Genomic DNA, 15,221 nt, shown 5'->3' on the forward strand with positions numbered 1-15,221 from the left:
ACTGCACAATCGACACATTATTGAAAACACTCTTTCTCCATAACAAGGCTAAACCTCCGTACGGCCTGCCTCGCAAAAACATATTCATATTTCATCATTTTATTAGCATGTAATTCGTACTTAAATACAATTTCCAAAAAACACAATTTATAAAAAAAAATAAAAAATACCGAGCAAAGCTCGGTCATCCAGGTACTACATACTAACTAATAAATATAGAAAATAAATCCCTTATTTAAATGATTTCTTCAATATCTAATGTACAGACAGGCCTGTTAGGTTTAAGTAGATAGATTAATCACGGGTGCTGGAACGTTTTTGAAGATAAATTTAAGTGGTCATTACTCAGCCACAGACTACTAGTTACTTACTCGAGCCGTGACCGGCAGTCTTATGTGTTAGTTTCTTGTGTAGGTAATTTTAATAATTCTTGATCAGGTGAAACTAATTATTAAAAATTGCAGTGATATATGATAATATATGATTATTATAAAAATGTTACTGCTTACACTATTTCAAATGTTCGTAGCGGAGTGTGGGATAAAAATATACAACTTCATCAATCCATCCACAATGGCAAGAAGCAAATGTTCATGAGCTGTGTTGGTCGCTTATCATAAAACCAGAAGAGTCCAATAAAACCAACAATAGAAAAAAACAGTTTACTTTATTCAAGGGAATTTTGAAAAAAAAAATACAATTTATATTCCACAGGCGGAATAACTCTTTGAGCTCTGTACAACCATATAATTACGACATACATCTAACTTTAAAATATATTCACAACACAATTTTGTTACGTATACAGACAGTTTTACTTGTTACGGACAACAAATTTTGTTCTAATGGCAGTTACGCCAAAGCAATTGGCACATTTCTCGACTATTTCAGCGACGTTCGACCTGTTCACAGTGACGGACTAATCTTATAAAAATAACTAAAAAGTACACTAACATTAATTAACAACTAACATAAAACTAACCCCTAGCGATTTAAAACAAATACTGAGACACCAAGACGACTTAATCACACATATTTTTTTTTCTTTTTTTAAACTTTTTCAACAACGCACTGTACAAACAAAATATCGGTATACCTATTATGAAAAATATAATAAATGTTCTCTTATGAAATCCAAATCGAAAATTATTGGGCGGAGTTTTTGCAGACAACCTCACTTTAATATTAGAAAAAAACTAATTTACAACACTTACACATTGAGAGTTTAAAGAGACACGTATAATATAGTAATAGTATAGTCTGTGAACTAGCAATGAGCATCAATGACATTATTTTGACGCAATTTGGCGCATTTTTGCATATTGCGTTTTTTTCTCAGCCCATTCGGGACCCAAGTTTTTTATATTAACTGGGCCACTTTATTTATTAATATTGCTAGTTCGCAGGCATATTTTATGCTTAGCACTTACAACACCTAAATATAGACACATATTCCTATATTTTATATAAACAAATAACTAATACAGGGTTAGATTTAAAAACGGCTTACCGACCGAATTTTGAGCTCTAAGAAAAAATGGAATAAAAGAAAAGAAATTTGCTTTTAAAACAAAAATTCAAATCAATATGAAGTTGCTCTTAGAATTCCAATTTTAATTTACAGAATGGCTAGTAACAATAGCAATTCTGCCTAGATAAGACCGCTTTGAAACCTAACTTTAAATCTATACATACACTGACATATTATACGTGAAAAAACCATAGCCGAATACTATTCAAGGTTTTCGCGCCAATACCGACCTTAATACCTTCCGAATTTTACTTCCAAATCACAGCCGAAACTTTAAAACCCTCCAAAAATATTTCCTAAATTTAGTTGCGCGTAATATTGTCAAACATTTTTTGGCAATCGTGTAAAGTACTAGAAATTTGTTTGTAACTTCTCTCCATTTAAATGCATATAAAATGTTTAAAAATCGTAGGACGTATATCCAAAGGAAAGATTAAATGCATTTTGTATAAATGCTAAGACTAGTTATTCAAATGTACAGATAAACTTATTTTATTCGATGGGGCCTTTATAACTGAAAATGTTTCTCTTCCGTGGGGATCTGAATATAAAAATCACCAAGGAATATTTATCACAAAATTAAATTTGAATCAGAAACCGTAGAATTCAGTGCAGCTATGTGGTTGGTATATATGACCTGCATTCAACCAATAATTCGACTTATATCAACGAGTTTGAAATGGCAGTAATTTGTAGTTTTTATAAATCCACTTCAAATAAGTGCCTCTTTACCATAACACTTTCTGTTTTTATGATATGACACAGTTTCATATGTTTTTATACATAAAAGCCCTTCTTACCATTTTTGGACCCCAACGACGCTCATAACAGCTATCCAAGCACCAATTTTAACCACACTTGAAATGAGATCATGGAATATTTATCCTGTGGAGATTCTGCATATAATAATACAAGATTGACACGCTATTAGGGCTGTGTATGAAATGCGTAATTTATGTATAAATAATATGTTTCAAAGGTTAATTTAAATTGATCTAGTGAGTTGGTTTATTATTGAATACTGAATTCAGAAGAACAGATTTTGATCAAACCTGGTACACAGGCAGGGTATGAGTTAACTTCTTATACCGATTTATAGCTCCCTTGGGATAAACCAGGAATAGACAGACACTAAATTATTTCTTAATATCCTAATTCTACGTGGGCAAAATCGGGTGAAAGCTAGTGTTATATATATGAAAAAAAAACTTATATAATCATCAACTTCCCCACCATTAACCGTTTCTTGTTCTTTCAATTCGAATTTAAGTATTTACAACAAATAAACGCATTTTATATCCAGCCCCAATCACAATACAATTTCTAACATGACTCGACTTAGGAACAAAGTAATATAACAGCGGGGCCATCCCGCCTACGAGACAGCGTGCGATCAACGCATATGTGGGTTTTGAGAATCGTGACATACATTGGACTGATATATAATTGAAAAATATGAAATTTGCAGTAAAAAAAATGCGTATAGAGATCATCAAGAAGTTGCATTAATTTAGAAAACACATTTTTATCACTTACCAATATATACTTTTTAATTTTTTTTTTATCTCAAAGACATATCAACCTTTACGTCATTTCGCTAAGTTGAATAACCAAGTTATATATCAGTCCATCGCTGCACGAGCCGTCGTAACATTAAACTTAATTAAGCTTAGGTAAGGAATGATACAGAGCCTACATGTCTAGTGTATAATTTCGTATCTTACTAAAATCTTACGAAACCCTGTCAACCTTCATATACTCAACAAGCACCATTGAACACGGCAATTTTTGAAAAAAAAAAAACTTATCAAATATTTAATTTTGTGTGATGCTTCTATAGTCTATGGCTGAAATATTTCTGGGAACTCTTTTGTTGTTTTAAAATTTCAACACAGCTTAAGCTATGAGTATTTAAGTTATTTTTATAGTTCTAGTGTTAAGTAAGCTATACTTGAAACATAATTTTAAAACTATGTGATGTTTTCAATGGTAATGAATTATTAATATACGTTTATAACAATTATTTATTTACGTTTTTCAGTTGGAAAGCCCTAAAGAATAGGACTAAACAAATACAATAGTTCGTTTTTTCAATTTTTTCAACTTTTCTTTTCATACATTTATTAAATATTTCAGCCACAAACAGGTGCTAGTCTCCCATTGGTCCAACCGTAATCTCAATCCTTAAGTACCAGGACACCAAACACTTACATAATATATTATATGTATATATAATACAATTTTGGGTGACCACGCTACTTGACGGTGTGGGAAGAAAAAAAGTTATTAATACATGGTCACCCTGTTACAAACTGGCAATTTAAATTCTGTGTCGTGAGAATTACCACTCGCTTTTGCAATACGGAAACATATTTTAATTTCTTTTTCTTTGTAATTTATATTAATTCAAAATTTCCTTTTTTTTCACTTTCGAATACCAATCGGCATTTTTTATGTAATATTCGATGACGTAATCGTTGCTTTCTTTAATTTTAAACACCAAAACCTTTTTTGTAACTTACATGTTATTTTAAGTACACACTTAACTCCCTTGCCGGTAGTTTTAAATTTCAGATCAAATAAGTTATAATTCCTTCCAAAGATTATAGAAAAAAGTCAAAAATTCGTTCCGATATGTCAAAATGGCGGATCCGTGATTCTAAATAAATGTAAATATGCATTAAAACAATCAACAAAACTATTTTTCAGACATTTTTGGTAATAAAATCTGTCTTTTAAGTTTTATTTCAGCATGTTAACATATTGCATTCATTTATTTAGATGATTTTGATATATTTTTTTCGTTTGTTACCTAAACACAAACTAGTTGTTTTCAAAATAGCTTTGTTTCAAAATGTTGAGCAGTTAGTTCAAAAGAAAGACAGTAATCGCCTATATATAATAATAATTTTTAATGATAATCTGAAGATTAAAGTGACTGTAAAACTTTTCAATTATCTAAGTTGGGAAAAATATAGGTATTTTTATATTGATTGTTACGAGTTTGATATATTTTATTTTAAGAGATCTTTAATTTCTTGAACTATTATAACTCTCTTGAAGAATATACTCTTGAACTATTTTATAATACTGAAATTCTATACAAATTACCGTAAACCAAAATATTCCTACATTTTTCCATCAGTATATATATGATGGTTCTTATTATCAGGCTCAATATTTCTTTTTCTAGAGTTTAAATTAAAACAGACATTTAAAACGATGGTTGAAGGCGATTACTGTCCCACTTACATATCATGTCAGGCTTCGACTTAATCTACAAAGTAGTTCATTCAGGTTTACTAATTTAAAATCTAGTATTATTACCAGATCATTAAATCAAGTGTGTAGGAAAATAATACAGATAAATTATAATAGAGTATTAATTTTCATGATATAAGTTATTGAAAATTCTTTAAGAATTTAACCATTTTGGAAAATGGACGTTAGTGACTCTGAATGAACTACTATTAGATTTGGAGTATTATAATTAGGGTTGCCACTGATCCTTTACCGTTTCATATTGTTCATATTGTCAAACAATAGAAAAATATGCGAACTCTAAACTGAAACATACAAGACATTTTTACTTTGAATTTTAGCAGAAAAAATGAAAAAATTCAAATAAAACTGCAATCTACAGTAATATCATACTTTCAATTAAATGCAACAAAATAAAAAATTCCAAATTTTAAAACTTAATTAGAATATCGTGATATCATCATGTATGATTACTTGACTCATCACACTTTGTTTTTTTGGAATATATAACAAGGCTGAAACATTTATTTCACAAAAAGTAACATTATATTGACGCTACTAAAAGAATATGAGCACATGGAATCAAAATAGTGGCAACCCTAACCCATACAACCTTAATCCACCTCCCCTCTACTTATGTTCATGTATCGGCTGCGCGTGCTGCACATGGGGCACGTGCGGCTGGTGCTGCTGGTGCGGCACGTGCGGCTGGTGCGGCACGTGAGGCGTGTGTGGCACGTGCGGCTGGTGAGGCACGTGTGGAGCGTGCGGCACGGGCGGGTAGGGCGGCGGCGCGCCGTACACGGGCTGCACGCCAAACTCCATGCCCTCCTCGTACACGTAGCCCATCGTGTTCATGCCGCTCATCATGCCCATCATTGCTGGAACATTTGTTGATAAAATTAGTACTTTCTTGAGTTTGGTATTTTAAACATGTATAATAAATATGGTCAAAGAAAACTAAAACGTTTTAATTGAAGAACAGAAAAAATTATCTCACTTGATCTTATGCAGACAATATGCCTGGAAAAATAATTCTAGCCCAGTATTGAATAAAATGAGACTCATGAAAATTATTGTATTATCACCGATACTTGATATTTGTACAAAATTTGAATTTAATTTGTCCAAGTAAATTGGCCTAAAGGGGTCAGTTAAATACAAACATACAAGTGCAGCTAACAATACTATGTTAAATGGCAATCCAAGAATTTAAATCAGCAAAGTTACCAGCTAACCACAATGTTTACAGACTCACCAGGCTCATCAATATGGTAATACGGCAGCGGGTATATCGGCGGGGGGTAGGGCGCGTAGGGGAAGGTCAGCAGGGGCGCTTCTACGACCCCGCCCCCCACCCCTACGGACCCCTCCTCGTACGAGGGCGTGCGATTGTCCACGTACGAGTTGCGGCTGCAAGTTAAAAAAATATATTACACAACGAAAATTTTAAGAATGGTTCAGCGCAAGGAGGTTTGAATCCTGGCTTATGGCAGAATTTTTATGTTTTGAACTAACATTAAAATTAAAAAGGTTCTCCATTTGACTGTATTTTTTTGGGTTTGTTAATAACTGTGAATAAATCGCGTTTAAAATCCGTGGGTTTTTAACTGAATAATGTGATTCTTTTCTTTTGTGATTCTCGATTCGTTTGTTTTTGTTGGGTTACTTTCGTCATTTTCCAATTTGGATTAATATTTCTCGACAGATTTGATGATTTTTGTATAATATAATAAATTTCAAATACTTCAAACTCACCGATTGTTCGGTCCCTTGTTGGACATGTTGTTGTTATGCCCTTTATTCTGGTTGTGATTGTTGCTCTGGTTATTGTCCTGGTTGTTGCCGCGCTTGAAGCTGCAACAAACCAGTTTCACATATAAATGTGATTATTATGAAAAAAAAAAAACATTTATTCAAATGAAGATTATTATGATAGAAATAATATGTATAAAAATATATATGAAGTAATGGTTTGACTGAATGTTATTCTTTTTGTTTTGCACAAATAACAGTAATAACAACATTCAAACAATAAAATATGAACTTTAGGCCTATTTGTGTATTTATATTTTGGTATTTTTATTAGTAAACGACTGTCTACTTCTTAAATAAATCAATTTATGTGGTAAATCAATAAGACATATTTATTTGTCAAACATGAATAAAAATATGACATAGAAATTCCATAGTTTCCAAACCATTTCATTCACAATATTATATATTAGCTACATAATTTTATCGTATTATACGTACCGTGGCCCCAACAAGGGCCTCTGGCCGTTGCCCTTGGGCGCGGAAGGTCCCAGGGGCTTATCGTTCGGCTTGTGCTTGTCGTGGTTCGGCGCGCGGTCGTGCAGCGACATCTGCTGCATGTCCTGCGAACATTCGCGATGTTTTGAATATGTGCGAGATTTTTTGGCCATAAGCGAATAACCAAGCTGGTGGTTCGCCTGATGGTAAGCAATCACCACCGCCAATGAACATTCGCAGAGGTGGTACTGCGAATGCGCTGCCCGCTATTAACGGGTAAGGGTAAGGGAAGGATTGACGACTGGAAAGAAGGATTAGACTGGGTAGAATGAGAAAAAGAAAACGAGTAGGATACTACTTAACGCCGGTCTACTTTGGCGGGTGTGGTACTTCCCCGGTGCGAGCCGGCCCAATTCATGTCAAAGCGTGCTATACTCCAACATAAAATTTAGGTGTATGATCATTTTTTTCTTCTTTTATGTCACAGTCGGCAATGGAGCTGGTGGGACGCCTGATGGTAAGCGCTACCACCGCCCATGGACATTTGTAGAGGCGTAAGGTCGATTGCAGACCTTACGCCTCTACAAATGGATTGCCGACTTTCAATTGGGAAGGGATTAAGAAAGGATTAGGATAAAGGAATAAAGGAAAGGACTGGGAAGGGGAAGGAAAAGGATATGGGCCTCCGGCCTCTCATTTTTAAGTGATTTAATGTTATTTGATCTGCAAAGTGCTATATGTGGTGGTGGTGGTGTTCACGCATCACAATGATTTGAATCATAACAAGTTTTTATTGTAAAGTGTAGGGAAATAAATGCTATGAAATTCGTGATCAGGATGTGAAATGTATGATGCGTAAGTGTGAATGATATGCACTTATATGTAGTATCAAGAGTGAGTCGCAACGAGAAGGAAGGAATGTATGCAGAATATGAAATAACGAGTGTTATTTTCATTTAAGTAATAGGATAATTGTTTGCGTATAATTATGACAATGTTATTGTATGTACCACGTGCACTCCACGAGCAGGTGAAGTGTTAGTGTTAGTGTCAGTGTAAGTGTTAGTGTTAGTGTTAGTGTAAGTGTTAGTGTTAGAGTAAGTGTTAATGTTAGTGTCAGTGTCAGTGTTAGTGTAAGTGTTAGTGTCAGTGTCAGTGTTAGTGTATGTGTCAGTGTCAGTGTTAGTGTAAGTGTTAGTGTAAGTGTAAGTGTAAGTGTAAGTGTTAGTGTAGGTGTAAGTGTCTTTGTTTGTGTCGGTGCGCACCTGCGCGACGGCGGCCGGCGAGTAGTGCCTGGGCGGCGGGTGGTGCGGCGCGTGAGGCGGCGGCTGCGGCGGCCCGTACGCCGCCCACGTACACTCCACGCCCAGGTTGAAGTAGTAGCGGAGCGTCGCTATGTCTGCGGTCGGAGATTTATGATGAATAAAGAGATGAAATTTTATGGTATGTAGGGTGCAAACTACGATGCTCATGTGGAGATTTAAAAAGATTGGTCTGATCTAGTTTCTTTGTGAAAATATTGTTACAGTATCGAAATAAATAAATTTTGTGTTCTTTCCTTGCGGACACTATCATTATAGTATAACATATAACAAAACAAAACATTTATCAATATAAGTGTATAATTTAATAAGCCGAACTCATGCGATCAATAACTATGAAAAAGACATATATCGGACAGCAACGAACCGTTCATAGGCAAATCGGCCCCGTTCGCCTGCACGCTCTTGTACACGTGCGGGTTGACGCCGTGCGGCGGCGGCGGCGGCGCGTGCGCGCCGGCCAGCTGCGGCGAGTGCGGCGCGCACCACACCACCGACTTCACGCCGCACATGTACGGCGCGCAGTTGTACGGCACGCCCGACGACATGTGCGTGAGCGGCGCCGGGTTCGCACCTGCGTCATTGTTTAACTCTATATATATATATAAAACTAGCGGTCCGTCCCAGCTTCGCCCGTGGTACGTATAGCCTTCGTCAAAAAATGGGCTAAGTAACACTGAAAAAAAATTTCAAATCGGACTAGTAGTTTCTGAGATTAGTGCGTTCCAACAAACAAGCAAACAAACTCTTCAGATTTATAATATTAGTATAGATATGTGACATCAACAAATGATTGAGAAAATATTTAAGATAAGAAAAGAAAAAAAGAAAGAAAGAAGTTAGTTGTGAAATATAAAAACACAAAACAAGATACATATTATACAAACTCAAAATTAGTTTTTATCAAGAGAATAATAGGGAAATAAGTAGACCTAACAATATCAATAGTAGAGAAGATAAACAGGAGGCTTAATTTAACAGTCATTCAGCATATATAAAGTAAAATATAAAATTTCTGTCATACCTACTTGCACTGCACTCATATATAACACAACTTTACGATAAAATTATATTCAATAGACTAACCAGTAAATTCGGTATAATTTTATATTAACGGCACTTTAACTTCCTAATGATAAAAATTGTTTATCATAAAAAAAGTTTTGCATAGGTAATTAATAAATTGCACAGGTCGTTAAGTAATAGCATATAAATTGTGTCATTTTTACTTTTATTTAAGGCAAATAGGTTTTGATGATACCAACATTATAATAACATATTTTTGGTTTATAAAGTACTAGCTGTTCGCCCCGGCCTCGCCCGTGGTACATATATAGCCTATGTCACTCAGTGATGTTGCAGCTATCAAATGATGAAAATATAATGTTTGAAATCAGTAAAACGTTAAAAACATACAAAAATACAAAAGCTCCTCCTAGCAAAGCTATAATATTAAGTGTAGATAACGAAACGAAAAGCTTTACGAATTTCAACTCTTTTAACAGTACCTTGAAACCTGCATGATTGTTTAATATATTAGTTTAATTAATTTGCCAATTCAATATGCTTTTATGGGAATAATAATCATATAATTGCTATGATATATTTCGTTTTTTTATGATGCAATCTATTTCTAATTGGTTCAAAGCATCCAAGTGTTAAAATACTTAAACAAAACACTTAAAAGAAAAAACAATAGGTAGGTAAGAAAGCAGTGTTATACCAGTATAAGAGAAGACCTAGATGTATAACTGGTATGAGGTATGATGTATAAATGGTGACTTACAGGCATAAGGAGCGACTTACAAGTATAAGTGTTGACTTACAGGTATAAGTGATGACTTACAGGTATAAGTGTTGGCTTACCAGTATAAGTGGTGATCGAATTGGTGGTAGCTGGCGTGGAAGCGCGTGCAGAGGAGCTGACGGTGTTGCCAACGTCCCCACCGCCCGATTGCTATATAGAAATTATTCTTTAAATATACGCCGATAACATGTGAGGGAGAAAATAAGATATAATATATGAGGTGCCATCGGTAATTATATAAAATCCCCTTGTGAGACATTCAGCAGCATGTCAGTTGGTGCTACCGATGACAAGCTCGGTATATTAGGGCCTCATTGTTAAAACATTAGCTGTGTTTGCTGCATCTTGTATGTAATTTTGAGGCATTGCCATGTACAAGTATTTTGTTTTTGAGATACAGTTGCATCCAATGAATTTTCACAAATGTGAACGGTAGACACCTTCAACCTGATTAGGGTCGCCAGGATTAAATATTCTTCTTTCGTTTACTATCATGCTATCATCAAGGCATATTTTTTTTAAAACATATTCTTGGCTACTTTAATAATAGTGTGATTTAATTTGAACAATAAAAGGGGAACATTGTCAGTAATGTTCCATTATGGGGAATAATATAACAGACAAATTACATCAGCTAGTAAATGATGTATCACCTGAGTGTGGTTATCCGGCGCAGAGCCGTTGATCTCTTGGGGCTGAGCGCCCGCTGTCCGACAGTCCACCATCAGGGGAACCGCTTCTATTTCAACCTGAAATGAACAGTTGTTTATCATTGTTTATTCAAATAATTTATTATCCCGAATGTTCCACACACTACTAGATAGTAATAATCCCAAAACTAATTAAAATTACATAATTTAAATCAATCTTCACCAATTATCACTATGTTTTTCCACTACTAAAAACCAAACCTGTACATTGTAACCTATAATTACGATTGCCGAAAATATAAACAATAATAATATAATAACTCACAACTATAGTCTGTAATTATCAAATATTCCACAAACTGTCTAAAACTACTAAATCACAAACACATCTAACCCAGCTACGATATGGATTTAAACATAAGCATTGCACTTGTAATGAAAACATATAGGACAAATTAAATAGCAGTATAAAGATAAATTATTTTCAAATACACTTCCCATTCAAACCAGATATGGATGATAGTTGTTACAATGCTAGTTTGATATCACGGAAATCCTATAGGAACAGTTAAAACGTCTTTAGATAACGCGATCAAAGCCGCCGGCGGAAACATAGCATTATAATATGTGTTTATAAAAAGTGAAGTATTGAATAACTAGTTTTGTTTGATTAATTGTATGTAGATTTTTGTATGTTTACATGTGTAATGCTTATCATCATAATTCCTTCTCTACTACCTATCTACACACTAACTGGTAATGGTTGAAAGTTATAATAGTCCAGATGTTGGTAAGTGGGATAATAAGTGGCATAAGACACATCTGTTTTGTCCTCGCTCCAATCTATTTTACATTTTTCCTTCTCGGATACTTTTATTTCGTCCGTTTTTGATTTTTTGTTCGCTTTTAATCCTTGTTTACGCGCGATGTTACCTGATCACAATTTGAAGTATGCGATTATAAATAATTTTCATTATGAGTTTATTTTGTTGAAATAAAAGTTTTGTTAATATTTAAATCACAAGTCTGACAAATATTTTATTTATTAAGATGGAACAAACCTATCTGTTGCAGCATCTGGCTAAGATTGAGCAATTGAGAATTGGCTCGGGAGTATCTGTATGGAGGCGCCCAAGGTTTAATTTCCTCTACTGGCAGTGGTTCCAATTGATCAAAGTTTACTATGCGTTTCTCTCCCAGCTCTTCAATAAAAACTAAACATGGACCACCATCCTGCCCCATTTCTTGAATGTGACAATGGTATGGCACAGCCTGATCTACTGCTAACTTGCATAAGCATTTTACACCCACTTGCAAAGTAGTACCATCTGAATATCTAGCACCGAACCGTAATTCTGCAAATACATTATTCCTATCAAGTTGATTGTTTTCAAAAGATTTCACAATTTGAAATATAATATACCTCTTCTCAGTTCGCTCCAAACATCAAATTCAATGTTGCGATAAATGTCAGGATCTAAAGCCTTTGCTACTTTATAAGGAAATGGTGTTATTCCATTATCAAGGAGCACTTTAGCACTGTTTACGTTCAGGCAGTTGATACACACATTCTCAAGCTGTATAAGACTACGATTGAACACAAAGATGCTCAATGATTCCTTAAACAGGCTCGCTTTCTCAATATCATTGGTATGATGTTTACATTTCAATGTCAGTGCATTGTTGTTTTTATCTTTATCATCTTCATTAGTTTCTTCAACGAATATCTTTGCTCGCTCTTTCTGCTTTTTGCATCGCTCTACATTCTCCGGCAAGAAATATTCAATGTGGCTGCTTGAAACTTTGTCATGGAGCATTTTTTCAATAGCATAAGACAAATCCTCCAAATGGTACACTCGATCATACAGAAGTTCATACACAAGCGCTATGTAATAATAATTGTTTGCATTATGTATTGAATATAAAATAAAACAAGTAAACCTCAATTGAAATGTAATATCATTCAAATAAGGAGTGAAATTAATTGGAAAAAAAAAATTAAAAAATGTTTTTTTTTTATGTGAATGGATAGACTTACATTGACAAAATGCAGAGTTGTTAATAAATTCTTTGGTGTATACTGCATCAAAGTGTTTTGTGTCGGGGGAATAGAATAAATATATAGTATTGCCATAACCATTGCATATATTTGTTTGTGGACCTTTGTTTGCTTCAAATATTACAAAGTCTCGTCTGCAAGATATTACATTGGGTGGTAAACAAAGAGTTAAATAAGATATTAAATAAAACTGTGTGAGACACCTTACCTATACAAATGGCTCATAGCTGATACCTCAATAATTCCACCCCATTCTGAAGGGTTTGACATCTCTTTGAGATAATTTTCAATGGGGCAACTCAATGACTACAAAATAAAACACTAATGTGAAAATATATAAATCTCAAAAAGAAAAAAAATAAACCAAAATAAATATGGTGTACCCCTTCAAAAAGGTGCCTGTTAGAAGCCATAAATTCAATGCAATTTATTCTAACTGTGTGGTAGTAACGCTGTGTGTTGTATATGTTTTCCGATACTGCCCTAAAAAGACAGCTGGAGTCTCTAGCTGTATGTTTGCGAAAAAAGCCCATCTCGTCGAGCCAACGATCGGGCTCTGATGTACGCTTTTGAATTTTCCACGGCCCACGGCATCGGATCGGAGAAGGTGACATTGCTAAACACTGCTAATAATCTGCAGGTAAACAAAAACAAATGACGACTATAAACTTCTGCGGAGTTCCTTCACTTTATAACTTCTGTTGAATTTATGAACACTTTATTTTTTACACATATACACTTCTACCTTCTTTTAAAACCATATCGTAGCTTTTGTCTGGTAAATGCAAATGGTTGTTTTGGTGTCTACGATACACAAACACGTGCGCACGAAATAAAACACAAATAGATAATTATATTACAAGACACTCACCGAATAGATAATTTCCGATAATCAGCATCAGTGTTTAACAATTAATTAAAGCGAAAATGTTCTATTTTACTTTGTGTGAAAAAATTGCACGTGCCAAAAGCAACCGTCAAGAGCCGGCGGGAAGGAAAAATCAAAACACGTTCATCATATCGATGCGTTCAATAGGGATGTATTTTTGCCACAATGTTACCAATGAATGTGTCATTTCACTGCAAATTAGAATTTAAATTAGATATTATATTATTATTATGAAATAAAAAAGGAATATTTTGGTCTGTTTAAAAATTGACAATATTATAACTGTCCAATATTAGCTATTCCGAAAATTGTACTAAATACATTACTTTTGCCGCCTGAAATATTTTACTACACAACCTATATACGAATATTTAACTTTTCATGAAAATATTCCATTCAAAATATTATTAATTATATTATAATCATTAACAACGGCAATTATCTCCGAAAAAAAGTCTTTAAATATGGTCATGGAACGAAATCAGTCAGTGACCCGCATCCACGTTCTTCCCCTTACAAAAACTAGGTAAATAGGAAAAAAACTGTCAAATCTATGGAAACAATATTTATTTTTATTTGTATTGATCCCAATTTTTATTGATGAAAATTGATTATTGTTAAAAACCTTTGAATTACAGAAGTATCTGTTTAAAATCCACCGCCCAATCTAACGTTATTATAAGCAAATTATTTTCCCACCTATCTTGAGATAGTTAAATTGTAGTTCAAAATTTTCGCAGAAATGTCTTGAGAGTTATATAAGTTACAACATTGAGAGTTATATAAAGCATCAAATTACGATTTTGTAATTTTATATATAACCTTTCCTACAATAAGATAATGGTGTAATTAGTATATTTTATGAATATTCTTGAATGACCCTACCCCTACCGTTATAAAACATTAATAGCTACATCGGCAATAATTATTCTATCAAGTACTTATCACTTGGGAGTATAAAAAACCTTCATATTATATTCTGCAACCTACCGAGTATTCATATAAAATTTTTTAGTAATCGGTCAAGCAGGATTATGCTAGTTCTACACTTTGACACAAGCACAGAACATATATTCGCAAGGTGACACGAATTTAATCGCCAAATGCGTTGCTAAGCGTAAAACTCAAGAACGGTGTTGATTTCTTGGTCTTTTTGTTAAAGAGGAAAGATATGGGCGAAGCCGGGGAGGACTAGTTAATTATGAAAATAATGTTTCATTTTGTTTTGTTTGTATTGTCTATCATGACCAATCGTGTAAAAACTTTCAACAATTTTCGGCAATGTTTTATTTTTTTTACATTTCGCTATTATACAGTTCTTATAAATAAAATTGATTTTAATACGATTGCGAGGGTGTTGGGTCTTACAGCCACAATTATAGGTACACACCTCATCTTTCTCTAGCTAAGCAGAAGCGGGGTTGCCAGTAGATAAATTAAACAAGAATA

At 34.0% G+C, this 15,221-nt stretch overlaps 1 protein-coding gene across 1 annotated transcript; it reads right to left on the bottom strand.

Annotated features, from left to right (window-relative positions):
* Window positions 1-3,948: 3,948 nt before the first annotated feature.
* On the bottom strand, window positions 3,949-13,542 carry LOC119833745 (putative bifunctional UDP-N-acetylglucosamine transferase and deubiquitinase ALG13). The gene is made up of 14 exons (XM_038357910.1): window positions 13,267-13,542; window positions 13,092-13,189; window positions 12,863-13,017; window positions 12,248-12,709; window positions 11,886-12,179; window positions 11,579-11,757; window positions 10,828-10,923; window positions 10,234-10,324; window positions 8,735-8,941; window positions 8,311-8,444; window positions 7,049-7,170; window positions 6,551-6,649; window positions 6,051-6,205; window positions 3,949-5,673 (listed from the first exon to the last, which is right to left on the bottom strand). Exons 1-14 carry the CDS (start codon window positions 13,495-13,497, stop codon window positions 5,423-5,425), a joined length of 2,574 nt encoding a protein of 857 aa, XP_038213838.1. The 5' UTR covers window positions 13,498-13,542; the 3' UTR covers window positions 3,949-5,422.
* Window positions 13,543-15,221: the final 1,679 nt, after the last annotated feature.

The sequence above is a fragment of the Zerene cesonia genome, chromosome 18, assembly GCF_012273895.1.
Source record: "Zerene cesonia ecotype Mississippi chromosome 18, Zerene_cesonia_1.1, whole genome shotgun sequence".
Classification (NCBI taxonomy): Eukaryota; Metazoa; Arthropoda; class Insecta; order Lepidoptera; family Pieridae; genus Zerene; species Zerene cesonia.

Coding starts and splice junctions, on each gene's coding strand:
- LOC119833745 (XM_038357910.1), bottom strand. CDS start 13,497: ATGTCACCTTCTCCGATCCGATGCCGTGGGCCGTGGAAAATTCAAAAG. Junction 10,924..11,578: donor ATAACTTTCAACCATTACCA/GTTAGTGTGTAG, acceptor TGTTCATTTCAG/GTTGAAATAGAAGCGGTTCC. Junction 8,445..8,734: donor GGCCGATTTGCCTATGAACG/GTTCGTTGCTGT, acceptor CTCCGACCGCAG/ACATAGCGACGCTCCGCTAC.